Genomic DNA, 26575 nt, shown 5'->3' on the forward strand with positions numbered 1-26575 from the left:
AGACTTACCCTAGCGTGATAACCATGTAAATCTCTCTCGGACCAGATTACTGTTATCAATAGAGCTTGGCTTTATTTACTCTCAAATTCGAAAATGCTAATTAGCATCAAAGTGGACATCATGCGAGACTACAAATCCCTGCAATCTCTTGCACATCATCTCTAGCTGACACCTTTGCTAAAAAGCAATATGTCAATTTAAAACTTGCACAAGACAGAATGGTCAATTTAAAGACATTTTGCCAATTTATTCATTACCAAATTTAGCTAACAGATAGTTAATCCAGAGATTCTTACCTTTGCCTTGATTCGGCAATCTTGTCCAGATCAACATGGCATTTGTAATTCTTTATGATAACCACATTAGCATTTTGGGGGGATAAATACAGGTGAATATGTTGATAAAAATCACGTTGTCCTAGAGAGATTTACACGGTTATCAAAACGTCACACCAGGGTAAGCCTATAAGAAACACAGCTTCTAAAATCCCCTATGGGAAAATAAATGGTGGGGAAAAAACTGGAACCATTTCCTTATTTGACTGCTATGATTTATGGGTAGTATGACTCATATGGTGGTACTCCATTGTCCTCATCCAAGCAATATTCAAATACCCATGACGTGCCTGAAAGTAAGAAATGGAGGGGGAATATTGAGATCTCGTAAAAATAAGTCTGTTCTTGATCCGAGGTAGCACTAGCTTTACATTGGATAGGCTGTAGAGTTGAGTTAAAGTTCATACTAGTCCTGATTATTATAAACAATTGAAAACAATTTATTGAACATAAAATATATCATTAGAATTAATGTCAACTATAACATTATTACTTAATGTATATTGTAATATATTTGGGATTTTGGACTTACCAATGTAAGCACCCACCTGTCCAAAGTCAGTGAAAGTCATATTCATTTCACAATGCATTTAATTCTTTTTACATTTACATCTAAAAACGTAAGCAGACAAGACTGTGCATGGTTGCACTTATGTACACTTTTCTGTACCTAGACACCATAAATAAAAATCTATAAACATTGTTTCAGTAAAAAAAATCTGTTTTTCAAGATCCTTTAAAAACAGGAAAAATTTAATTTATACAACTTTTACAAAGCAAACCCCCACACAGCTAAATGTTCATTCCAGTAAATAACGACATAACCTCAAATGCCATCCCAGATTTAACGAAAATAGTTTCTCTAAATCGCATGTTCAAAATGTTATTTAGCTTACTGTACAGTCAAATATTAGGCTTTACATTAAACATATACACCAGATTCCATCATTCTGTGCTACTGCGTCACACAAGCCTTTTAAGAGGAGTCAAAATCCTTCGGGGGGGGGGGGGGTGTATGTGTGTATTGTTATTGTATTGCTAGATATTGCTGCATTGTTGGAGCCAGAAACATAAGCATTTCACTGCACCTGCGATAAGTGTGTAAGCGACCAATAAATATTGACTTGAGCCACGTAGCTTCTTTCATTTGGCATCTCGCATCAGGACGTGACAAACTCAACCATAGATTTAAGAGGAAAGCTTGAGACAGTTTAACAGAATGTCAGCACAGTAATAAAAACAATAGGTCGCAAAATAATACAATGGGCTCAAATTTTACTACATATTGAAGGTGACAAATGGGATTTAGAAGAATCCAATCATGGCTCCAACATTTGATCTTCCATACTTTATAAGCCAAGGTGAAATCAAATCCTAATATTGAAGTTATCCACTGTCATTGGATTTCTTCAAATTAGTTTACTTTAACACTATCCAATAGATGACAGGTAAATTCAAAACTCTAAATTCATGAGGACATGCAGATAACAGGCATAAGTTAGTCACGTGTACTAAAATCTCTATAGCCTAATCACCACGCCAGTATGAATTTCATTACGTAACCAGACCAAACCTACTGAACCAAATGATACGGGAGCTTCATTGAATGGAATATGAAATAAGCTTGGAACTACCTGAGAATTCCACACAAGCTCATACATACACAATTCTACAAATGTGTAAATACACCTGGATCATCTCTGTGCAGCCAACCAGAACTATGTGCTACTCAGTACATACCGTAGAAGATATCCAAATAAATGCTATTATTTGTATTGATGGTAAACAGCAAAAATGTGTTGCTGCCCAAAATAGTAGTTTGTTGCTGCCCAATATACATTAGTCGCTAGACATGCAATAAATACAGTCAGAGCGAACATCCCTGCAGTTAGGAAACAGCAAAGAAATTGTCCACTTACAATGCTGGAATGTTCTGCAACAAATTGAAACAAGCAAACTCAAATGAAAAATGTAGACTAGAAGAATATGATTTTTATATTCAACAAGTATAACGTTTAAGTTAATGGGGTTAATAACATTATTACCATCCGTTCTCCAGCTGTACACTATAATAGAGCTTCCACACAAGAGTTAGTCACAGTCTCTCTGTCACATCTTTCATTTATCTACAATGTGCAAACCTTAACCAGTTAACTAGTTCAGGTGCTCCACATTAGCTTTGAAAAACAGCTCTTCCCTGTAGGCTAAATTACTATTCCTCAATCTGATGATTTTAAGTGTGAATATTGGGAAGAAAAATGACAAACCGGCAAAAGCATGTGGAGTCTACTGACTTTTATACCTGATCCAAGTTGGTCTGCCACAAAACTAGGTGCATCTCAGTTACTTGACCCATGTAACCCCATATTACAAAGCTTTTACCAGATCAGATATGAATTGATTAAATAACTAAAATGTATATATGGAACCACAGAATGAAAGATTCTCAATTTATCTGTAACTACGATCGTTTACATACATTTTCATGCCATGCCTCCATCATTAGTTAAAGACCAACAAGAAAATGTTTTCTGGGCAAACGTTTTTACATGTATAGAACCAAAATGTTGCCAATCTCTGCAAAAACACAAAAGTGTAAAATTATCAGGTCTTCTCTGATAAAATTGGGGTCAATATAACTGAGTGCAAGCCTGATTCAAAGCATTACAGTCATGGTAATTAATTCAAAACATTTCATGGTCTTTGATATATAGTAAAAGTTCTGTTCAATTTATTTGGACCTATGCCATTGTGGCTACAGTAACAATTATTACCACATTAGCAAGCTTCCACAGTAAAAAGAATACAGCAACATCCCTTCCCTCAGCAAGCAAATTTCAGCCAGTAGTTTTGAAAGTAGTGATCACGAGCCAAAATGCGTCCTCGTAAATTGTGGACTACGTCAACTATTTCGTATGATATGTTACGTCCTGCAAAAAAACGTTTTCAAATCGTATAATATGTGCTTCAGATCCTGTACTGCATCTTTAACTTCACTCCAAAATCAACATTTGTCAGATGAGTCCATATTCCAAGCCATCTGTTGTGTAGATCCAATGGTATCCCTCAATCCCAAATTAACTGGAAATATTGACACCATAAAAAAATGATGAAATTAGATGGTGCCAATCTTTCTCATTCATTTATGATTGAGACATACAGCTTGATCTACAAGAGTTGACGTGGGCTTATCTCAATGTCAGATTACTTTTAAAAGGTTTGAAAACATCTGACAAACGTTGATTTGGACTGAACTATCTTTAAGTGTTCATATCAAAATAAATAAAACACGCAGAGGTGAAGAAAATATGTTAGGAGAACATTTTTGGGACAAAACGCTGGCCAACTCGCGATTGATACTTTCCTCTCCCGCCAATACGACAGTACTTGCCTTCCTTTCTTTTTACAATATGTCCATGTAGGCATCCACCAGCCTAAACCACATACTGGTGGTTGGAGGCGCCGTAGTTCATTGTGTAGGCCTGCCGGCTGTACTGGAAGTGGTCGGTCAGCACGTTGCTTCGACCATACTGAATGTCTGAGCCTTGGGAGAAAGGCACTGAACCATTGGGCTGCGTCTTGTCCAGTCCCAAATTGTCAAAGGACATTGTGTCCTGCTTGGAGGAGGGCAGCAGCTTCTTCTTAGCTTCCTTATTGGCGTCATATTTCGCCTGTTGGCAGTGAAGAGAAGTGAATAGCTTAGCATAGCATATAACAAAGAATGACAAAAATACACATTGATGTAAATTACCATTGTGTGATTTCACAAAGTTCTATGTAGTTATAAAGTTGCATGTAAATTTTCCTCAGCGGGGGAGGAATTCAGAGGATCTTACAGATCCACTGAAACTCCCCTCCCCGTATGCAGCGCAGAGCAAGCACCATGGCGACAACAAGCACAATTGGTTGTCTTTTAATAAAATGTAAGACTGTCGTGTGAGTTTAAATATCAAAATTGCAAGGTGTGAGGAGTATACGCATAGGATGTTGGGTATTTATAGAATTTGCATCTGAGATGACAAAAAAACATTTTGCTCTATAGACTTCGCGCCGCATAGTACAATAGTGTCTGAACATTTCCAACATGTTGGTCACCAACATCTAATTAAACTTAGTTCATGAAATAGATTAACAATTAAATCAAACTCAGCATTCAGCATGCAGATGCACAAATGCGCTTCTTTCTTAATAGCACTGATTGTGCAGATAGCGACTATATTCAAGGTTTACATTGCAATAATTGTGATATGCGAGTGGTTTACCCACCGTAGGTGAAAGAAGCGATTGTATTGACTGGATAAATGTCAAAAAAGTATATGTAAGCGTGTCAGAGGGAGTCACCTTGTTGTACAGGAAGACGCCCACAATGGCCGTCATCATGCCCATGATGTTGGTGGAGCTGACTGGGTTACGCAGCATCAGGAGCGATATGCTGATGACCATGATCCTCTTGGTGGCGTTTGCCACAGCGTAGCTCAGCGGGCTGACCAGGTTGAGGACGCTGAAGGCGATGACGTTCTGAGCAAAGTTACAAAAGCCGCTGACGAGGAGTAAAAGAAAGGTGCCGGTCCATTCAGACATGCCTGTCTGGAGGGGTTATGCAGAGGGAGGAAATGATTACTTGGATATTTGGAGAGAACAATGGATTTAGTCATGACTTTCTAGGAAAATATAATATATCCAGGTTGTGGTCTCAATGTGACAATTGAACAAAAGGCAACCGGATACTAGAGATTTTGTTGTGTGTGAAGGTATATTGAGGATTAAGCAAAGGAAATGGATAACAAACTTATGGTACATACTGTGTGACATCCTGTAGACTTGTGAATATATATAATGTGGATATAAGACGGACATACACTATAAGCAGTAGATGAAACACTATCTTATAAGCTGGACAACAATTGGACCATATTAGTTGATGCGTAATGTATGAACCTGCGCATATACTTTACAAAACTGAAAAATGTATCCTATCCTTTTTTAACTCACAAAATCCCCCTCAACCAAGAATGAGGAGAGGTCCACCAGAACCCAAGTAGGCACCATGAAGAAAACAGCATTGAAGCCCAGTATGTTGAGAAGTCTCAGGTGGTGCATCCTCGTGTCCCGCAGCACCTAAAAAGAAATGGTTATTCATTCATGGCCCTTGTTATTTCTTAGGCAGAAAACAACTGTTGTGTTGCCCTTACGCCTCGATCAGACCGACAGTGTCATTGCATCAATTCTGCGTAATACATTATGCAGTCAAACCTTTTCCATTATGTAATCCAAAATTGTTAATGTGTGTGCAACAAAAGTTTAACATTCACCTTCTGCTCCTATTTCTGTCAAGTCTACGTATACAATTTGATGCATACGCTGGATAAATCCAAAGTATGCACCGCACAGAACACGCCGCAACTGCCTCTGCAGTGCTGCAAGGTAAACGCAGCGTTCCAATGGAAATGAATGTGCTTCTAGTGTACCGAAACGTAATCTGACTGATCGAGGCGTTAGAAATCAAGTGAGCAGAAAAATAAACCTCAAATCAAGACAAAAGGCACATCGTTAGAAATTCAGAGGTCACACAAATTCCTTGTCGGTTGGATGCTTTTCTTCATCAACAAGTATGAGAGACAGGTAACTAAGCAGTTGGTAATTAACAAGACATCCCTGTATATAAGTCTAACACTACAAATTATTACAGTAATTTGACTGCAGGGTTAGTAATATCAAGTCATTCATAACACGTCACAGAGTAATGTGCTATGGGGTAAATACACTCACCGACTAGTTTTAGGTACACCCATCTAGTTTATGCTGTGAACAGCCCGTTCCATCTCATCCCAAAGATGCTCTATTGGGTTGAGGTCTGGGGAGTGCGCAGGTCAATCAAGTAAACTGAACTCGCTGTCATGTTCCAGGCAATGTTTTTCCACTCCCCAATTGTCCAGTGTTGGTGATCGCGTGCTCACTTGTTTTTAGCTGATAGGAGTGGAAACCGGTGTGGTCGTCTGCTGTAATGGCTCACCCGTAACAAGGCCTGACGAGTTGTGTGTTCCGAGATGCGTTCTGCACACCTCTGTTGTACTGCCCCATTATTCGTCTGTCTGTGGCTCATCTGTTAACTTGCACGATTCTCCTTCAACCTCTCATCAACGAGCTGTTTTCACCCACAGGACTGCCGCTGACTGGATGTTTGTTTGTTTGTCGCACCATCCTCTGTAAATCTTTGATGACACTGTTGTGCGTGAAAAGCTCAGGAGGGCGGCTGTTTCTGAGAATGGATCCAGCGCGTCTGGCACTGACGATCATGCAATGCTCAAAGTCCCTTAGGTCACTCATTTTGATGTTCAATCGAACAGTAACTGAATGCCTCGATGCCTGCTTTATATAGCAAGCCACGGCCACCTGACTCCTGTCTGTAGGAGAAATCAATTTTCATAAATGGGGTGATGTACCTAATAAACTGGCAGGTGAGTGTATGTCCTTCTCAAATATTGGTTTAAGGGAGACCACTTAAAAACAGCAGGAAAATGTAGGACAGATGACACAGCACATCTACAGTACGTAATATGCAAATGCATTGCAAGGATTAACAAGGCTTCATACGAATAGGCCTTGCCCTTGAGTTTTCCTTTTGTGTGTTTTCATGTTTAGTATGAGTGATGTCTATTATGTCTTCACTTGAATATTGCAAGGAGTGCTTTTACTTCAAATAATACAGTATTCTATTAAAAGGAAAACGTCTTGAACTTATTCTACAACCTCTGCTCAAACACATACTTCATTCAAAGGTCCTCCTAAGTTCAAAATGTGCTATACTTGTATCCATCATCTAACAACACAAACAATAGTCCTTTTCAAAGGGTGCCAACTGGTAAGACATACCTTTTTGGAAAATATGTTTTGCAGTGAGAAGCAGAGTGTGGCGGCCAGGGCACTGACTAACCCAGATACATCAAAGGACATCTCTGTCATTGTGGCCAGAAGCACTCCGCCGATGATGGGGATGAGAGATACGTACACCTGAGACAGGCACAGGACAAGAGTGCAAAAGAGAAAGTAGGCCAAAGTCAAAAAGTATGGTTGAAACAATTACCATCCATACACATGCAGTTGTTTTGCTAATTTGTTTGTGGTACATGTCATCACATTGAACCCACCCTCTAAATGGCTGTGGCACATACAGTGCATTCGGAAAGTATTCAGACCCCTTGACATTTTCCACAGTCTTATTCTAAAACGGATGAAATTGTTTTTTCCCCCTCATCACAATACCCTATAATGACAAAGCAAAAACAGGTTTAGAAATTTTAGCAAATGTATTTAAAAAAATATCACATTTACATAAGTATTCAGACCCTTTACTCAGTACTTTGTTGAAGCACCTTTGGCAGCGATTACAGCCTTGAGCCTTCTTGGGTATGACTCTACAAGCTTGGCACACCTGTATTTAGGGAGTTTCTCCCATTCTTCTCTGCAGATCCTCTCAAGCTCTGTTAGGCAAGCTCTGTTAGGTTGGATGGGGAGCGTTGCTGCACAGCTATTTTTAGGTCTCTCCAGAGATATTCGATTGGGTTCAAGTCAAACAAAATAGTATTTGTCACATGCGCCGAATACAACAGGTGTAGACCTTACAGTGAAATGCTTACTTACAAGCCCTTAACCAACAACGCAGTTAAGAAAAATACGTGAAGTAAAAAAAAAAAATAGATCAGTAAAAAAAACAAATAAGTAGTAAAATAACAATAGTGAGGCTATATACAGGGGGTACTGGTATAGAGTCAATGTACCCCGGTTAGTCGAGGTAATATGTACACGTAGTCTATGACTATGCATAGAAAATAAACAGAGAATAGCAGCAGCGTAAAAGGGGGGGGGGGGGGCAATGCAAATAGTCTGGGTAGTCATTTGATTAGCTGTTCAGGAGTCTTATGGTTGGGGTTTGAAGCTGTTGAAAAGCCTTTTGGACCTAGACTTGGCGCTCCGGTACCGCTTGCCGTGCGGTAGCAGAGAGAACTGCCTATGACTGGGGTGGCTGAAGTCTTTGACAATGTTTAGGGCCTTCTTCTGACACCGCCTGGTATAGAGGTCCTGGATGGCAGGAAGCTTGGCCCCAGTGATGTACTGGGCCGTAAGCACTGCCCTCTGTAGTGTCTTGCAGGGGGAGGCAGAGCAGTTGCCATACCAGGCAGTGATGCCCCCAGTCAGGATGCTCTCGATGGTGCAGCTGTAGAACTTTTTGAGGATCTGAGGACCCATGCCAAATCTTTTCAGTTTCCTGAGGGGGAATAGGTTTTGTTGTGCCCTCTTCACGAGCTCTGGCTTGGCCACTAAAGGATATTCAGAGACTTGTCGCCAAAGCCACTCCTGCATTGTCTTGGCTGTGTGCTGAGGGTCATTGTCCTGTTGGAAGGTGAACCTTCGCCCCGGTCTGAAGTCCTGTGCACTCTGGAGCAGGTTTTCATCAAGGATCTCTCTGTACTTTGCTCCGTTCATCTTTCCCTCGATCCTGACTAGTCCCAGTCCCTGCCGCTGAAAAACATCCTCACAGCATGATACCGCCACCACCATGCTTCAACGTAGGGATGGTGCCAGGTTTCCTCCAGACGTGACTCTTGGCATTCAGGCTAAAGAGTTCAATCATGGTTTCATCAGAGCAGATTATCTAGTTTCTCATAGTCTGAGAGTCATTTAGGTGCCTTTTGGCAAACTCCAAGTGGGCTGTCATGTGCCTTTTACTGAGGACTGGCTTCTGTCTGGCCACTCTGCTATTTTATTTAACCTTAATTTATTACCATAAAGGTCTGATTGGTGGAGTGCTGCTGAGATGGTTGTCCTCCCATCTCCACAGAGGAACTCCGTAGCTTTGTCAGAGTGACCATTGGGTTCTTGGTCACCTCCCTGACCAAGGCCCTTCTCCCCTGATTGCTCAGTTTGGCCGGGCGGCCAGCTATAGGAAGAGTCTTTGTGGTTACAAACTTCCTCCATTTAAGAATGATGGAGTCCACCGTGTTCTTGGGGACTTTCAATGCTGAAGAACATTTTTGGTACCCTTCCTCAGATCTGTGCCTAGACACAATTCCGTGTGGGAGCTCTACGGACAATTCCTTCGACCTCATGGCATGCATTGTCAACTGTGGAACCTATATAGGCAGGTGTGTGCCTTTCCAATTCATGTCCATTCAATTGAATTTACCACAGGTGGACTCCCAATGAAGTTGTAGAAACATCTCAAGAATGATCAATGGAAACAGGATGGACCAGAGCTCAATTTCAAGTCTCATTGCAAAGGTTGTGAATACTTATGTAAATAAGGTATGTTTTTTATTTTCAATACATTTTCAATAATATCTAAAAACCTGTTTCGCATTATGGGGTATTGATGAGGGGGGGAAATGATTTATTCCATTTTAGAATAAAAAGGTCAAGGGGTCTGCATACTTTCTGAATGCACTGTAAATAGCTTTTTTATTGTGCACTATTTGCAGTGTTAACAGGATGCGTTTTTTTCCTGCCTCAACGCTGCGACCTGCAAATACACCTGCAAGGCTGGCAGTAATATGAGCCAACAGACAGGCTCACATTGTGCCACATCACCATTGCTTGGACAAAATATATTTAAAAGCAGCTTGTACACTATCAATTCTCTGAGTTACTCACTTTTGTGGTTTGCTTCTCCTTCATGATAATCCTTGATAACAACACAACCCATATAGGCATTGTGGCTTTGACTGTGGAGTGAAAAGAAACAAAGAAAATAGATAAAAGGATCCTGTTCAGTGCTTGACATTGAGGTCAAGGGCTTGAGTTGGACAAGCATAGGTTACAAAAGGTAAGGAGCATGACTTTTGAGATACAATGGTTTAAAGACTTAGGAGCCCATGCGATTGTGCTACACACCAAGAGTTTAAGTCTCATTGTGTCTCATGCGTCACATATACACCCCTGGTCAACACAAAACGTGGAACTTATTGCAGCATAACCTTATGACCCTGCGTCAACCATAGCTATACGTGTCAGTTACTGAGGTAAGAAAGCAATGAGTTACAGTTAAACTTTATAAAGGCTTACATCATACATTAGGTACCTAGCTAATTAGGAAGTGAATGGTATAATACAAAGGGACTGTCATGAAGTGTTGCCGAGGGCACGTTTCTGAGCTGTCAGGTTCCCACTAGTGACCATGGCCAGAAAGTCAAAATTGGCTAGAAATTCATAAACACAAACATTTGCTTTTTGTTCTTAATTTAAGGTTAGATTTAGGCATAAAGTTAAGTAGTTAAAATTCGGGTTCGGTTTAAAATCCGATTTTAAAGTTAAAGAAGATAAATTGTTTAAAAAATGTCCATGATTTATGACTGTGGCTGTGGTAACTAGTGACGACCCAGTCAGGAAAGGTGAAGCACCGACCGTTTCCTTGTTGAGATTCAATTGGCACATGCGCATTCGCGCCAAGTTGCCATCTTAAAGTAACAGCAAGAGGAAACAGTCGGTGGTTGTATTTGATTAACGTTTTATTAAAAAACATCAATTTAAGCGAACAAAGAAAGGCATGCAACAGAGGACAAACCTAAGTACAATGTAAGGGTTTCAGAATGTACGTTTCCTATCGACGTATAGCGACTCGAAGGAGTAGGAGTCCGAGGTTCCTTTCAAAAGTGAAGGAGTCGAGGTAGGCCCCTCCCCCAAACAAAAATGTATTCAAACAAACCCAGTATGTTGGTAAGTAAGGGAGGACGCAAGCTCCTTGGCTAATCGTCAAGTGACTTAAACAAAGCTTGCCTAAATTGACCAGGACAAGACAGCAATTGATGTCGTTGCTAGCAAGCTAAAGCATTATACAAATATTTGCTAATGTTGCGAGCTAACATTCCGTTAGTTAAAACGTCAACCAACGATTCAGAGCTCGTACAAGTCTTACCAGTGTGTGCGTAGGAAACAGGTACCTTCCATATACTGAAGTGGGCCGACACAGAAGCGAAGTATTTCCCAAAAGCTAAAGGGAGAATATACCATTTGTAGTATATAGTTGGTACTTCTGTTTTCGGGACTCCCCATGCCTTCAACAACGTAGGAAGGAAGACGACGATTGAGAGTATATGAAAGAGCGAAACGGTGACAGGATAAGGGAATCCATTTAGAATAATTTTGTTAACGACGTTACCTCCCGAACTAACAGTGTACCAACAGAAACAGAGTAAAGCTATCCGGACCCCTTCCTTGACTGGGGGACGTTCCACCGCAGCCATCTTCCAGTTCGGATTCACCGGCGGCAATGCAAGGCCAGCAGTGAGACGTGGAGCAGCTACCAAAGATGGTGGATAAATGAAGACAGTTCACGCAGGCAGTTTACCATTGGAAAAAAAAGTCAGTTCCGGTCTACTTAACTGGGTGTGTCTCCCATAGACACGGATGCAATAGCAACTTGGTCTAGTTGACTTTCATTGAAACAGGGAGTGGGGTGTCTCGTTTCCTCTTCCGTCTTTGCAGCTACTACGTACCAGTCATATGGCTCTGCTACGTACAACGCTGAGAATAAATGCCGCGTTCATGTGCTAGTCAGAACACTGAAATGTCCGACTTAAGTTTTTGAACGCAGCACGTGTATAACTACAACCAGATAGCAAATCGGAGTTCCATAATTCCAACTAGCACATGGACGCGGCAATTTACTTCTTGCTGATTGCGTCACCCCCCCTTAGAGGTCCCAAATAATTTCACAATTTAAATATTTAAACTACTGCTCATATAGACATATTTACCATGCACCATTAAATACTCTTTCACGTTATATTTTGTAGCTCAATGGCTGTGTAGCTGGCAACAAAGGATTATGAACTTGTTTAACTAGGCAAGTCAGTTAACACATTTTTATTTACAATGACAGCTTTTTAATTCCTTAGATTGTGCAAAACAAACATGCCTGACAGTCCAGACCGATATTTACGACAAAATAAATCTCCAAAGTGTTGTCGTAGATAGTTGAACACTGGAATCTAATCACATTGACTGTTAAAGTATTCTCTTTGATTATATTGGGAAATCCATTTGTCTATTTGACATATTTCTGAATAATTATTTTGCACACGAAAGAGTTTATGGGCCCCCAACATAAAACATTTCCACTTGCCAAGTACTGAGCGATAGTGGCTCCTACTTAATCCCAGGAGGCTCAGAGAGAGATACTTGGGAAATTATCAAAATGTATAGTCTGGATAGCGCAATAAATATTATATTTAGTCACAGATATGTTGTAAACTACTTTTAGAAAGACTGGCTGAAAAGAGTACTCCTTTAACTACTTAAAATATGGATGTTGAGGTTAAAAGTCAAGCCACTGCTGAGGCTCTCATCTTGTTGCAAACATCTCAGGACAGATAAGTCTCCTGTGGTACACTGTTCCAGTGAAAGGGAGAAAGACATTCACAATTTATGCGTTGTATTTATTTATTAACACATACTGTATCAATGTGTTCATTTAAAAAGGACTAAGTATCAAATATGTTCTCTTCTGCATTCAACTGAACACAAAAGGCACATTTCTATACATTCACTAAGGCTCCATTTTAGGAAGCACATTGGTTTCCATAAGGCAAACAATATCTAAAGGAATGGTAACAAGTATATTTCCAGCATATAAACAATTTATTTTTCTGTTTTTCCTCACAGTACAAAGTTGCATCTGGTTTGCAATTAGAATTCATATTTTACAACCTAGAAACAAGAGGGGGTGAAAAAAGGCAAAAGAAAATGCTATTAACTAATTTTTTTAATGTGTAATTTAGCAAATTGTTTCCTGGGATATTAAGATAAATTGAGGTTCGGGCAAGAACCGTTCTAGTTCTATTATGGTATGGAATGTTGCTATCGCGTTAACCATACATTTTTTGTGAGAAAATGTGCAAAGCACAGGTTTACCATATCTGACAAGCAGAACTGATTGAATAAGTGACTTTGATGAAAGTTGTTTTGCACATTTATGTAACTAACAAAAAAATAGAATACGTCCAGATAAATAAATGCATACATGATAACCACACATTTCATTCTCTTTGCCAGCTTGTACCTGCCAAACAGGTTCCTTAATAAAGTTACCGGGCACCTTAAACTCTTTGCATTTTGCAGACAATGCATGGAACCCTTCCACTCAAAGAACTTCAGTGATGCTACAGCTGAGCTGTCTCCCATCGAACACTGATCAGCTATTGCTTTTTATAGACAGCACAATTAGCAAGGCCTCTCTTACGCCAACTCTGCAAAGGAGTGAGCAGGTTCTACCACCGACAAGTGCCTTTTTGCACTCCAAACTTACACAACCCTCAAGAAGGGAGCAAAGGAAGGCGCCATTTATCCCTCTTAATTCAGAAACCACAGCTCATTAAACTCTCAGTCTAGGCAAACATATGGCAGAATGTTCAGTTTGCTCTCATCCCCATGTGGTTCTAAGGATATGCACTCTGTCCAATCATACCAGTTGTCTTTGGTGTCATGGCACCCGTTCACCCCAGGCCAGTGCTCTTTGTGTATTCTGTCGAGGTCCTCGTTTATGACCTCTCGGCTCACCCCTGGTAAGTCCATGTCAGGGATATTTGGTACCAGCACGTGTGTTTTTCTGGCCTCTTTGATATGATGTTCCATGTACTCATTCATAAAAAAGTGTGCCCTCGAGGTTTGAGCCCCAGACGATGTGAGCACATTGCTTTGACGGTTAAGGTAGGACTGGATGATTTCGCTCCTTGACAGCTCTTTCCAGTTGGTCTGTTGGAATGGACTGGGAGTAACAGGGGTATTCTGTGCATATTGATTCTGCTTGAGCAGTTCTGTCCGAGGTTCTGGTGTGACCGGCACCACTGTAGCCTCCCATTCTGGGTAAGACTCTTTGTGGGTCCAGGATTTGATCTGCCCTGTTACAGGGTCAAACGTAAGTCTACGGTCTTTTAATCTACATGGTTTTGTGCTCTCTTCCGTGGGCTGCCCACCCAAGTTCACTGTGTAGTCTCTGGACCTGTATTTGTTCCTCCTCTTTCTCGCTGTGCTAGTGGCAGCAACATTGCCCTCCGCCTTCACCTTGCTGCGTGACATGGCTTTTGAGTTGTGCAGAGAGTCAGGTCTCATGGTACTGTGCTGAAGGCGTTGGTCCACGTCTGCCGGTCCATCCTGATGAAGGGCGGACTCTGCAGACGGAGGCCCAACAGTGAGGGAACCCTGGATACATGAGGTTAAAGGCTGTGGAGAAGGCAAAGGAGAGGGCCCCAGTCCAGCGCTGTCCATAACCCTGGGGCCCTGGGCAGGGCTCAGTAGAGCTGTTGCTTTTGGCACAGACACTTTAACAACCACATCCTGTTTCGTACTTCTGGGACTATACGAGTTGCTGTGGGGGCTTTTGGGCTGATGCGGCCCCCTTCCTGAGGCAACCAGGTCCATTTTGGCTTGCTGTTGCAACACGGCCGTTTTGAGCAATGTGGAAGTGCTAGGAGGTTTGGCAAGTTTTTCTCCAGCGTTGATGGGAATTTTGTTGAGTCTGTCGTTGTCAAGATGATCAGCATCATCCTTGTCTGATTTTGGATGAGAATGAGCATCAAGTGTGTCCATAAAAGCCATGGGACTGGCCCCAATTCCATTTATTGGCAGCCGTGAGTTTCGTGTTCTTCCATAGGCTGTTTTTTTAGAACTTTTCATTGGTAGGTGCTGTCCATCCCTCTGCTCCCCTTTGCGTTTTCGTTTGCCCAACTTTTCCGCTTTGGGGGAATAACAGTTGTTGAAGTCATTTCTACTCTTGAGCTCCGAAACCATTTTATCCGAAGGCGGGATGGCAGCTGGAGGGGAGACATCCATCCGGCAGGGGTTGTTACCACCATTGGCAGCCCCCGGCGGCTCTCTATGCCCCTTGGACTGTGCCTCACAATGCCCAGGCTCAATCAGCTTCTGCCAGGTGCGCAGGAGCTTCTTTGCACGCTTGACAAGATCCTCATCCTTTGTCTTTTTCCTTACGTCGTTGATCAGCTTGCCAAGGCGGGTTTCCTAGAAGAAGAACAGGAAGTTTTTTTTTTTAGTACAACACCCTCTTGGCAACATATTTCCAAGAGCTGACATATGCACATTTGTCCCCAGCATTACCTACCTCAAGTGCTTCTTTGGTGATGGGATATTTCTCCAAATAGGAAATTACATCCATTACAGCTACCATGTTGCAGATCTGCTGGAAAGTAAACAACAAATCATGTTAAAACTATGAAAGTAAGAGACAGGAAATGGTAAGAGAAACTCAATGTATAATGACAGATGAGTGTATACAACAATTCAATCAAATCATGTAGGGTTCAAGTTGTAGAATATGAACTTCAATTATGTCACTTCTGTGTTGCGGAGAAAATAAAGGCTCTATGAGCATGAATTCTTTTTACTCCGAACAAGAAATTCAAATTGATTTTTTTTTTTAAACCACACTGACAGCCATAGTCAGTGGCTTAAATGAATAGGCCTAACGGTTCAATGGATGTATAGTGGTTCATACCACTTACTGACCAATGGGTACCACCGGTATGAAAATAAATAAGGTGTTCGCCAACAAGTCATGTCTACAGGCAGCGGGACGCACACCTTTAGCCAATTTATTTATATAATGAGCCTCTTTGGATAGCTTCTTGGTAGTTCCCCTTTCCTTGACAATTTGTTAAGCTTTAAAACTTCTTCTGGCTGCAAGGGAAAGTGTTGAGTAGCCAGTGAAATCGTGCCCATTTCAAACGGCCTCCTACTCAATTCTTGCTCGTACAATATGGATATTATTATTAATATTGGATAGAAAACACTCTCTAGTTTCTAAAACCGTTTGTATTATTTCTCTCAGTGAAACAGAAATCCTTCTGCAGCACTTTTCCTGACCAGGAAGTGAAATGTCAGAAATCTATGCTCTGTTCAACCTCATGCCTATACATGGGCGTGTGATGTAGGAGTCTACAAACACTTCCTACGCCTTCCCCTGGTTGTCAAGATGCAGTGAGAGAAGAAATTTCGTGTCTACCTTGGTCTGAGGTGGAATAAAAGATCTTTGTTTGACGTGACCGTCCATATCCTGTTTCTGGAGCGCGCGAAAGAGGACACGGATATGGCTTATGTTTAGCTGTGGTTATGAAAGACGAACATCTCCGTCTTAGATTTGATTTGATACATGTCACCATATCATCGTAACGTATGTTTTTTCAATATAGTTTAATCAGATTATTGAAACTTTTTCGGGAGTTTTGCCGTGTTCCGTTTTCTAACTTTGTTGACTTTGGAGTAATCCGTGTCACTTGGCAAGTGCCAATGCTAAGTGAAGGTGGAAATTTGCCATTCTGAATCCAAACAACGACTCATCTGGACAGAGGACACCTTGTTCAACATTCTGATGAAAGATCAGCAAAAGTAAGAGACAATTTATGATGTTATTTCATATATCTGTCGTGCATGTTGACTGGTCGTGGGCGCCCATGTTTTTCTTGCTATTGCTGCTATGCTAATATCACGCTACATTTTGTTTGCGCTGTAAAACATTTAATAAATCGGAAATATTGTCTAGAATCACAAGATGCCTGTCTTTCAATTGCTGTACACTATGTATTTTTCAGAAATGTTTTATGATGAGTAATTAGGTATTTGACATTGGTGTCTGTAAATATTATGGCTGCTTTCGGTGCAATTTCTGATTGTAGCTGAAATGTAAACTATGAATTATACCTGAAATATGCAAATTTTTTGAAAAAAACATATGCTATACAATAAATATGTTATCAGATTGTCATCTGATGAGGTTGTTTCTTGGTTAGTGGCTATTTTTTATCTTTATTTGGCCGAATTTGTGATAGCTACTGATGGAGTAAAAAACTGATGGAGTAAGAAAAGTGGTGTATTTTGCTAACGTGGTTAGCTAATAGATTTACATATTGTGTCTTCCCTGTAAAACATTTTAAAAATCGGACATGTTGGCTTGATTCACAAGATGTGCACCTTTCATCTGGTGTCTTGGACTTGTTAATGTGTGAAAGTTAAATATAAAAAAAAAAATATCTTTTGAATTTCGCGCCCTGCACTTTGAGCTGGATGTTGTCATAAGTGTACCGGTGTCGGGCTGCACCCCGAACAGGTTAATGACATACCCTGGGCCAGACGGATTACCAGGACGTGTACTCCGAGCAATGCGCTGATCAACTGGCAAGTGTCTTCACTGACATTTTCAACCTCTCCCTGTCTGAGTCTGTAATACCAACATGTTTCAAGCAGACCACCATAGTGTTCTTGTGCACAGGGACTAAGGTAACCTGCCTAAATGACTACCGATCCGTAGCACTCACGTCTGTAGCGATGAAATGCTTTGAAAGGGTGGTCATGGCTCACATCACCACCATTATCCCAGAAACCCTAGACCCACTAATTTGCATACCACACCAACAGATCCACAGACGATTCAATCTCTATTGCACTCCACACTGCCCTTTCCCACCTGGACAAAGGGAATACTTATGTGACAATGCTCTTCGTTGACTACAGCTCAGCGTTCAACACCATAGTGCCCTCAAAACTCATCACTAGGGTTAAAAAGGGTCGTTAAATTTCCGGAAATTTTCCATGGGGAGTTAAGGCTGGGAATTTTGCTTAAATTCATCAGAAAAGGTTAGCTTATAACAGTGAACCTTTTTTGTGGGATACACAAGTCAATTCTAGGTCTTGTGGCATATTTTGGTTAACTTCTTATGGCTGCAGGGGCAGTATTGAGTATCTTGGATGAAAGGTGCACAGAGGTGCCCAGAGTAAACGGCCTGCTGGTCAAAGAATGGTCAGGTCATGGCAGACCTGACTATTTCCCCTCTCATTCGGCCCCCCTTCACAGTAGAGACATGAGACAAGGTTCTACAGACGGTTGACATGTAGTGGAAGCCGTAGGAAGTGCAAACTCATCCATATCTCGCTGTAATTTCAATAGGATCTTGGTTGAAAATCGACCAGCCTCAGAATTTCCACTTCCTGTTTGGATTTCTTCTCAGGTTTTTGCCTGCCATATGAGTTATGTTATACTCACATTCATAATTAAAACAGTTTTAGAAACTTCAGAGTGTTTTCTATCCAATACTAATAGGGGTTGGGTTGGCGCCCACCCTTGGTTTGTGCTGTGGTGGAGATCTTTGTGGGCTATACTCGGCCTTGTCCCAGGATGGTAAGTTGGTGGTTGAAGATATCCCTCTAGTGGTGTGGGGGCTGTGCTTTGGCAAAGTGGGTGGGGTTATATCCTTCCTGTTTGGCCCTGTCCGGGGGTATCATCGGATGGGGCCACAGTGTCTCCTGACCCCTCCTGTCTCAGCCTCCAGTATTTATGCTGCAGTAGTTTGTGTCGGGGGGGCTAGGGTCAGTTGGTTATATCTGGAGTACTTCTCCTGTCTTATCCGGTGTCCTGTGTGAATTTAAGTATGCTCTCTCTAATTCTCTCTTTCTTTCTCTCTCTCGGAGGACCTGAGCCCTAGGACCATGCGTCAGGACTACCGGGCATGATGACTCCTTGCTGTCCCCAGTCCACCTGGCCTTGCTGCTGTTCCAGTTTCAACTGTTCTGCCAGCGGCTATGGAACCCTGACCTGTCCACCGGACGTGCTACCTGTCCCAAACCTGCTGTTTTCAACTCTCTAGAGACCGCAGGAGCGGTAGAGATACTCTTAATGATCGGCTATGAAAAGCCAACTGACATTTACTCCTGATTATTATTTGACCATGCTGGTCATTTATGAACATCTTGGCCATGTTGTGTTATAATCTCCACCCGGCACAGCCAGAAGAGGAATGGCCACCCCTCATAGCCTGGTTCCTCTCTAGGTTTTGGCCTTTCTAGGGAGTTTTTCCTAGCTGCCGTGCTTCTACACCTGTATTGCTTGCTGTTTGGGGTTTTAGGCTGGGTTTCTGTACAGCACTACGAGATATTAGCTGATGTACGAAGGACTATATAAAATAAACTTGATTCAATAATAATATGCATATATTAGCAAAATAAGAAGTTTAACTATCCCCAATTCAATGGAATTGCAACCCTCTGCATGCACAGTGCATTCTTCCACCACATGTACAGCTGATTCAAGATCATGCACACTAATAAGATGCTATTGAGACCACAATACTACACTGTCTGAGCGAAGGACTACATGTTTTCTGGTAAGTTTAGATTACAATAATAGGTGGGGTGAACATATTACATGACATACATGATTTTTTGTTAACTAGTAAATAGTAGCCTACAGCAAAGTGTGTTTAAATCATTTCTAACTTGTTAACAATTTCTGCTAGTTAGTTTTTACTACCTTGTGGGTTTTAGCTTGCTTGAGCCTGCTAAGTGAGGAGTGTTAATTCACCTGTTTCCATGCACGTTTCATTTGAAAATATTTCTTACAAAGTAGATGTTTAATCTAACTGCTTAACTATTTATCTGTACATGGAATTGTATTTGTTTTGTTTTGTAACTATTTTTTTTCTAATTACAGGAAAATTCTACGGGCACTATCTGATGTGTGGAGACATTTCACTGCAGCTAATGTAGAAGGAAAAGCTGTGTACATTTGCAAATACTGTGCCAAATCATGTGGGAAGAATGCAACAAAGATGCAGAATCATCTGGCCAAGTGCATATAGTTCCCTCAGCGCTCACAACAAGCAACCTCTGACAAAAGTTCCTCTACTTCTATTCCATGTGAAAATGACAAATCAGACACCTTATCGATAGCAACAGCTCATGGTCCTCCTGGAATCAGAAGTTTTTTTGATTCAATGGAAGAACATAGAGAAATGCTGATGAATGTCCTGCTTTAGCGGTGTATGCAACTGGTTTCACCTCTGACGCTCAAAGGCAATGTGTATTGGAAGTAGAGGTCGACCGATTAATCGGAATGGCCGATTAATTAGGGCCGATTTCAAGTTTTCATAACAATCGTAAATTTGTAATTTTGTACACCTTTATCTAACTAGGCAAGTCAGTTAAGAACACATTCTTATTTTCAATGACGGCCTAGGAACGGTGGATTAACTGCCTTGTTCAGGGGCAGAACAACAGATTTTTACCTTGTCAGCTCAGGGATTCAATCTTGCAACCTTACGGTTAACTAGTCCAACGCTCTAACCATCTGCCTCACGAGGAGCCCGCCTGTTACGCGAATGCAGTAAGAAGCCAAGGTAAGTTGCTAGCTAGCATTAAACTTATCTTATAAAAAACAATCAATCATAATCACTAGTTATAACTACACATGGTTGATGATATTACTAGTTTATCTAGCGTGTCCTGCGTTGCATATAATCGATGCAGTGCGCATTCGAGAAAAAGGACTGTCGTTGCTCCAACGTGTACCTAACCATAAACATCAATGCCTTTCTTAAAATCAATACAGAGAAGTATATATTTTTAAACCTGCATATTTAGCGAAAAGAAATCCAGGTTAGCAGGCAATATTAACCAGGTGAAATTTTGTCTCTTCTCTTGCGTTCATTGCACGCAGAGTCAGGGTATATGCAACAGTTTGGGCCGCCTGGCTCGTTGCGAACTAATTTGCCAGAATTTTACGTAATTATGACATAACATTGAAGGTTGTGCAATGTAACAGGAATATTTAGACTTATGGATGCCACCCGTTAGATAAAATACGGAACGGTTCCGTATTTCACTGAAAGAATAAACGTTTTGTTTTCGAGATGATAGTTTCCGGATTCGACCATATTAATGACCTAAGGCTCGTATTTCTGTGTGTTATTATGTTATAGTTAAGTCTATGATTTGATAGAGCAGTCTGACTGAGCGATGGTAGGCACCAGCAGGCTCGTAAGCATTCATTCAAACAGCACTTTCGTGCGTTTTGCCAGCAGCTCTTCATTGCACTGTTTATGACTTCAAGGCTATCAACTCCCGAGATTAGGCTGGTGTAACCGATGTGAAATGGCTAGCTAGTTAGCGGGGTGCGCGCCAATAGCGTTTCAAACGTCACTCGCTCTGAGACTTGGAGTAGTTGTTCCCCTTGCTCTGCATGGGTAACGCTGCTTCGAGGGTGGCTGTTGTCGATGTGTTCCTGGTTCGAGCCCAGGTAGCGGCGAGGAGAGGGATGGAAGCTATACTGTTACACTGGCAATACTAAAGTGCCTATAAGAAAATCCAATAGTCAAAGGTATATGAAATACAAATCGTAGAGAGAGAAATAGTCCTATAATAACTACAACCTAAAACTTCTTACCTGGGAATATTGAAGACTCATGTTAAAAGGAACCACCAGCTTTCATATGTTCTCATGTTCTGAGCAAGGAACTTAAACGTTAGCTTTCTTACATGGCACATATTGCACTTTTACTTTCTTCTCCAACACTTTGTTTTTGCATTATTTAAACCAAATTGAACATGTTTCATTATTTATTTGAGGCTAAATTGATTTTATTGATGTATTATATTAAGTTAAAATAAGGGTTTATTCAGTATTGTTGTAATTGTAATTATTACAAATAAAATAAAAAACGGCCGATTATTCGGTATCAGCTTTTTTGGTCCTCCAATAATCGGTATCGGCGTTGAAAAATCATAAATCGGTCGACCTCTAATTGGAAGAGATTTCTGAATGTTCTTCACCCAGCATACACCCCTCCAACCAGACATGCTTTATCTACTAATTTGCTGGATGCAGAGTTCAACAGAGTTCAAGTGAAGGTCAAGCAAATCATAGAGAAAGCAGACTATTGCAATCATCTCTGATGGGTGGTCGAATGTTCGTGGGCAAGGAATAATTAACTACATCATCTCCACCCCTCAATCAGTATTCTACAAGAGCACAGACAAGGGACAGACACACCGGTCTCATCATTGAGATGAGCTGAAGGCAGTCATCAATGACCACAGAAGGTATTTGCACTGGTGACAGACAATGCAGCGAACATGAAGGCTGCTTGGTCTAAAGGGGAGGAGTGCTAACCTCACATCACACCCATTGGCTGTGCTGCTCATGCATCGAATCTGCTCCTCAAGGACATCATGGCACTGAAAACAATGGATACACTCTACAAGAGAGCCAAGGAAATGGTAAGGTATGTGAAGGGTCATCTAGTTAAAGCAGCAATCTACCTCACCAAGCAAAGTGAGCAGAATAAGAGCACCACATTGAAGCTGCCCAGCAACACCTGTTGGGGTGGTGTCGTCATCATGTTTGATAATCTCCTGGAGGGGAAGGAGTCTCTCCAAAAAATGGCCATATCACAGTCTGCCGATATGGACATTTCCATCAAGAGGATCCTCCTGGATTATGTATTTTGGGAGAGAGTGGTAAGCAGCCTGAGACCTATATCAGTAGCCATTGCACGGATTGAGGGAGACAATGCCAACCTGTCTGATGTTCAGACTCTGCTTGCAGATGTAAGAGAAGAAATCCGTACTGCCCTGCCCACGTCACTGTTGCTCCAAGCAGAGGAAACTGCAGTTCTGAAATACATCAAAAAGCGTGAAGACCTCTGCCTGAAGCCATACACGCCGCAGCATACATGTTGGACCCCAAGTATGCTGGCAAAAAACATCCTGTCTGGTGCAGAGATCAACATCCTGTCTGGTGCAGAGGTCATCACTACTGTGTCTCGCCACCTTGGCCTGGATGAGGGCAAGGTTCTTGGCAGTCTGGCGAAGTACACTTTCAAGCAAGGGCTTTGGGACGGAGATGCAATATGGCAGTCGTGCCAACATATCTCATCAGCTACCTGGTGGAAGGGACTTTGTGGATCTGAGGCTCTTTCCCCTGTTGCCTCCATCCTCCAAATCCCAACAACATCAGCCGCCTCAGAGTGCAACTGGTCCTTGTTTGGGAACACACACACCAACGCATGCAACAGGCTGACCAATACAAGGGTTGAAAAATTGGTGGCCATCCATGCAAATTTGGGCCTTTTTGAGCCTGAGAACGAGCCATCCGCAACAAGGTTGGAAAGTGACAGTAAAGATGAGCCCTCAGTCTGATGAGGTGGACATTGAGGAGGTCCAGGGAGAAGACATGGAAGCCTGAGAGGAAGACAACCAAAGCTTTAGTTTCTAGACTATAATTTTACAGATGCATGTTGAAAACGTTTTTGGGAGATGTGATGGATCATTGGGGATCATTCAATAGTCCCTTTTGTTGTTCAGTGAAATCATCCCATGTGAAGAGTCAACTCAATTAAAGTTCAATTCGTAACTAAATTGTTTTTTTTTTTGTTGGAAGGGTTTAATCATTTCCAATGTCTACTTATAAAGGTAAAAGGTTTACGTTTGTCTCCATATGATATGGTAAATATATCCAAGGCAAAAAACATCTACATTTAAATGGTATTAATTTTAATTTGCATATATTTCCGTTAATTCCCATATATTCCCACGGAAAGTTTCCACCTCTGAATATTCCCCAAAATGTGCAACCCTGCTCATCACTAAGCTAAGGACCATGGGACTAAACACCTCCCTCTGCTACTGGATCCTGGACTTCCTGACAGGCCACCCTAGGTGGTAAGGGTAGGTAACAACACATTCACCACGCTGATCCTCAACACGGGGGCCTCTCAGGGGTGCGTGCTCAGTCCCCTCCTGTACTCCCTGTTCACTCATGACTGGACGGCCAGGCACGACTCCAACACCATCATTAAGTTTGTTGATGACAACAGTGGTAGACCTGATCACCGACAACGATGAGACAGCCTATATGGAGGAGGTCAGAGACCTGACCGTGTGGTGCAAGGACAACAACCCCTCAACATGATCAAGACAAAGGAGATTGTGGACTACAGGAAAAGGAGGACCGAGCACGACCCCATTCTCATCGACGGGGCTGTAGTGGAGCAGGTTGAGAGCTTCAAATTCCTTGGCGTCCACATCACCAACAAACTAACATGGTCCAAGCACACCAAGACAGTCGTGAAGAGGGCACGACAAAACCTATTCCCCCTCAGGAGACTGAAAAGATTTGGCAAGGGCCCTCAGATCCTCAAAAAGGTTTTACAGCTGCACCATCGAGAGCATCCTGACGGGTTGCATCACTGCCTGGTATGGCAACTGCTCAGCAAGACACTACAGAGTGTAGTGCTTACAGCCCAGTACATCACCCAGGCCAAGCTTCCTGCCACCCAGGACCTCTATACCAGGCGGTGTCAGAGAAAGGCCCTAAAAATTGTCAAAGACTTCAGCCACCCTAGTCATAGACTGTTCTCTCTGCTACTACATGGCAAGCGGTACCGGAGCGCCAAGTCTAGGTCCAAGAGGCTTCTAAACAGCTTCTACCCCCAACCCATAAGACTCATGAACAGCTAATCAAATGGCTACCCAGACTATTTGCATGCGAGTGTTGGGCCTCTTGACAAAACTCCCCTGTACAGAAGACACATTCATCCAATGATGTGTATTGTAATGGAACAGAGTCGTGATCAAGGGCTAAGTATGCCTATGATGACAGGTACAGACTGTAGGCTACAAAGAGTACACCTTGACCAACAGACTTGGAGGAAAGCAAGTTTCCTTGTACTGTGTTGTCACTTCAAGAGTTTAACAACACTTTTGGTTGCCTCAGCCATTTAATTCAAGAGAACTTTGTTAATCACATATCATGATAGTCGGTGAGCCTTTGTGACAGATGGCCTCATGTCAGCACAGCAGCCATTATGGAATGGCACGTCACATTGAATAACAAAAGAGCTGATTGGATAACACTGCCAATCCAAAATGGCTGTGTGGCTTCTGCTACCTAACACAGTGGATGAAAAGGACAGTTTTCTGATAACTTTAAAACTGTCAGGCGTTCAATATTCTCAGTGGTACAATTGGGATAATGGCACAATTCAGAGTCCAACGCATTTCTCATCCCTGGATTGAGGTATGTTTTCTTAGCCATATCTCGCGGCTGCGTTAATCTACACAGGAAGCCTGTCTGACTCTAGTAGTACAGATACAGGCAAGCGGCTGGGATCTGCTGGCTACTAATTTCCAAAACGCTGCTGACCTTGGTGGTGGGTTTAGAGTAGTAAGATCATCCTTTCAGTTAACCTGCTAGCTAGTTACAATGCTTAGGCCTAGCTAAAGTAACGGCAAAGTTTAACTCTGGTTTAGTTAGCGACAACAGTCGCTACGGAACAGTATAACGTTAACTAGCTAATAAAAAATAAATTTGCTAAGGTTAAGTTTTAGTTTAAAATGTCAACTTTAGCTAGCTAAATTAGTTACAGTAGTTAGCTAAATGACAGGCAGGTAGCTAGCCAACTAACGTAAATGTATGATCATTAGAACTAAAATAGGTTGATAACCAAATATAACATGCTTGGGCTCAATCCAGACTCCAGTGTGTGTACGTTAACTAGCTAACTACTACAGGGTTAATTAACTACTGTTAACTAGCTAAGTTCCTAGTATTGACTTTATCTAACAAGCTCTTAGATTTAGTTAGTTTACTAGCAGGCTTCCAACTAGATAACATTAGATAGCTACCTGCCGCGTCGTTAGTTACCACTGCACTGGTTTAGATAACGACGTTAGCTAAGACAAGTTAGTTAACTAGCTAATGTTCGCTGTCGATGTTCGTCATAAGATTTCACAGTAAGGGATCATTGCAATAGTGTGGACAGAGAGAGACACTTCAAATACGTGGAAGCATTACTAACTCACATTGTTTTGGCCATCGATGGCCTGCATCAGCCGGTCTCTCATCTGCTGCGGAGTTGCCGTGGCCGCTGTCATTGCATGGCAGTCGTGCGGATCAGTTGACGGGGGAGGAATCCTCCTTAGACACGAGTGGGTGACTTGCAGACACTCACAGGCCTTTCGGGTGATGTGCTAGTAAATAAAGACCCATATTTTTTGGAGCTTTATTTGTCATTGAAGGTGTATTCATGCATTTCGCAATGAATACGTATCTCCAGATAGAGGAACTTCCGAATACTCGTGCCCGACTGCCTCTTTGGCAGCAGCCAACGCGGTGGCCTTTCTCAACATCGGTTTCTCTGCTGCTCAAAACACTGAGCTTTTGAAAAACGCTCTCCTGGTGCATCGTGGGAAATGTAACACAGAAACGTCGTACGTTGTCGACTGTGAATGTATCTGATATTCTTTGTGTGAACCTCCAGTAAAATTACTGGGTTATCTTATTACAATATGGATGTGTAACCAAACACTTTATCTGAAACGTTAGATTTGTCTTAATTCAATACATTTAGCACGAACAATGAAGCCCAACAGGTACATTCTAATACATTTGAAAGCTGTACTGTGTA

General features: G+C 41.8%; 2 protein-coding genes across 3 annotated transcripts; both read right to left on the minus strand.

Annotated features, from left to right (window-relative positions):
• Positions 1 to 908: 908 nt before the first annotated feature.
• On the minus strand, positions 909 to 11794 carry LOC129810933 (solute carrier family 35 member E1-like). Its single transcript, XM_055861943.1, has 6 exons — positions 11245 to 11794; positions 9984 to 10054; positions 7209 to 7346; positions 5328 to 5453; positions 4677 to 4922; positions 909 to 4006 (listed from the first exon to the last, which is right to left on the minus strand). The coding sequence occupies exons 1-6, from the start codon at positions 11570 to 11572 to the stop codon at positions 3770 to 3772; spliced, it is 1146 nt and encodes a 381-aa protein (XP_055717918.1). The 5' UTR covers positions 11573 to 11794; the 3' UTR covers positions 909 to 3769.
• Positions 11795 to 12213: 419 nt separating this feature from the next.
• Positions 12214 to 26341, minus strand: LOC129810932 (mediator of RNA polymerase II transcription subunit 26-like). Of its 2 annotated transcripts, none has more exons than XM_055861942.1 (3): positions 25971 to 26341; positions 15445 to 15519; positions 12214 to 15344 (listed from the first exon to the last, which is right to left on the minus strand). In XM_055861942.1, exons 1-3 carry the CDS (start codon positions 26040 to 26042, stop codon positions 13710 to 13712), a joined length of 1782 nt encoding a protein of 593 aa, XP_055717917.1. In that variant the 5' UTR covers positions 26043 to 26341; the 3' UTR covers positions 12214 to 13709. The 2 variants fall into 2 exon arrangements, with proteins under 2 accessions (XP_055717917.1, XP_055717916.1); XM_055861941.1 differs by having other exon boundaries at positions 15445 to 15522.
• Positions 26342 to 26575: the final 234 nt, after the last annotated feature.

Source organism: Salvelinus fontinalis, chromosome 14 (assembly GCF_029448725.1).
Source record: "Salvelinus fontinalis isolate EN_2023a chromosome 14, ASM2944872v1, whole genome shotgun sequence".
NCBI lineage: Eukaryota > Metazoa > Chordata > Actinopteri > Salmoniformes > Salmonidae > Salvelinus > Salvelinus fontinalis.

Bases quoted from the DNA above. Each gene is read 5' to 3' on its own strand.
- LOC129810933 (XM_055861943.1), bottom strand. From the start codon at position 11,572: ATGGCTGCGGTGGAACGTCCCCCAGTCAAGGAAGGGGTCCGGATAGCT. The intron at 7,347-9,983 runs GTGAGTAACTCA...TGCCTGTCTCAG, and splicing joins AGGAGAAGCAAACCACAAAA to GTGTACGTATCTCTCATCCC. The intron at 5,454-7,208 runs GTATGTCTTACC...ATTTCTTTTTAG, and splicing joins AAAACATATTTTCCAAAAAG to GTGCTGCGGGACACGAGGAT.
- LOC129810932 (XM_055861941.1), bottom strand. From the start codon at position 26,042: ATGACAGCGGCCACGGCAACTCCGCAGCAGATGAGAGACCGGCTGATG. The intron at 15,523-25,970 runs GTGAGTTAGTAA...TTTACTTTCCAG, and splicing joins CCATCGATGGCCAAAACAAT to CAGATCTGCAACATGGTAGC. The intron at 15,345-15,444 runs GTAGGTAATGCT...TTCTTCTTCTAG, and splicing joins TCACCAAAGAAGCACTTGAG to GAAACCCGCCTTGGCAAGCT.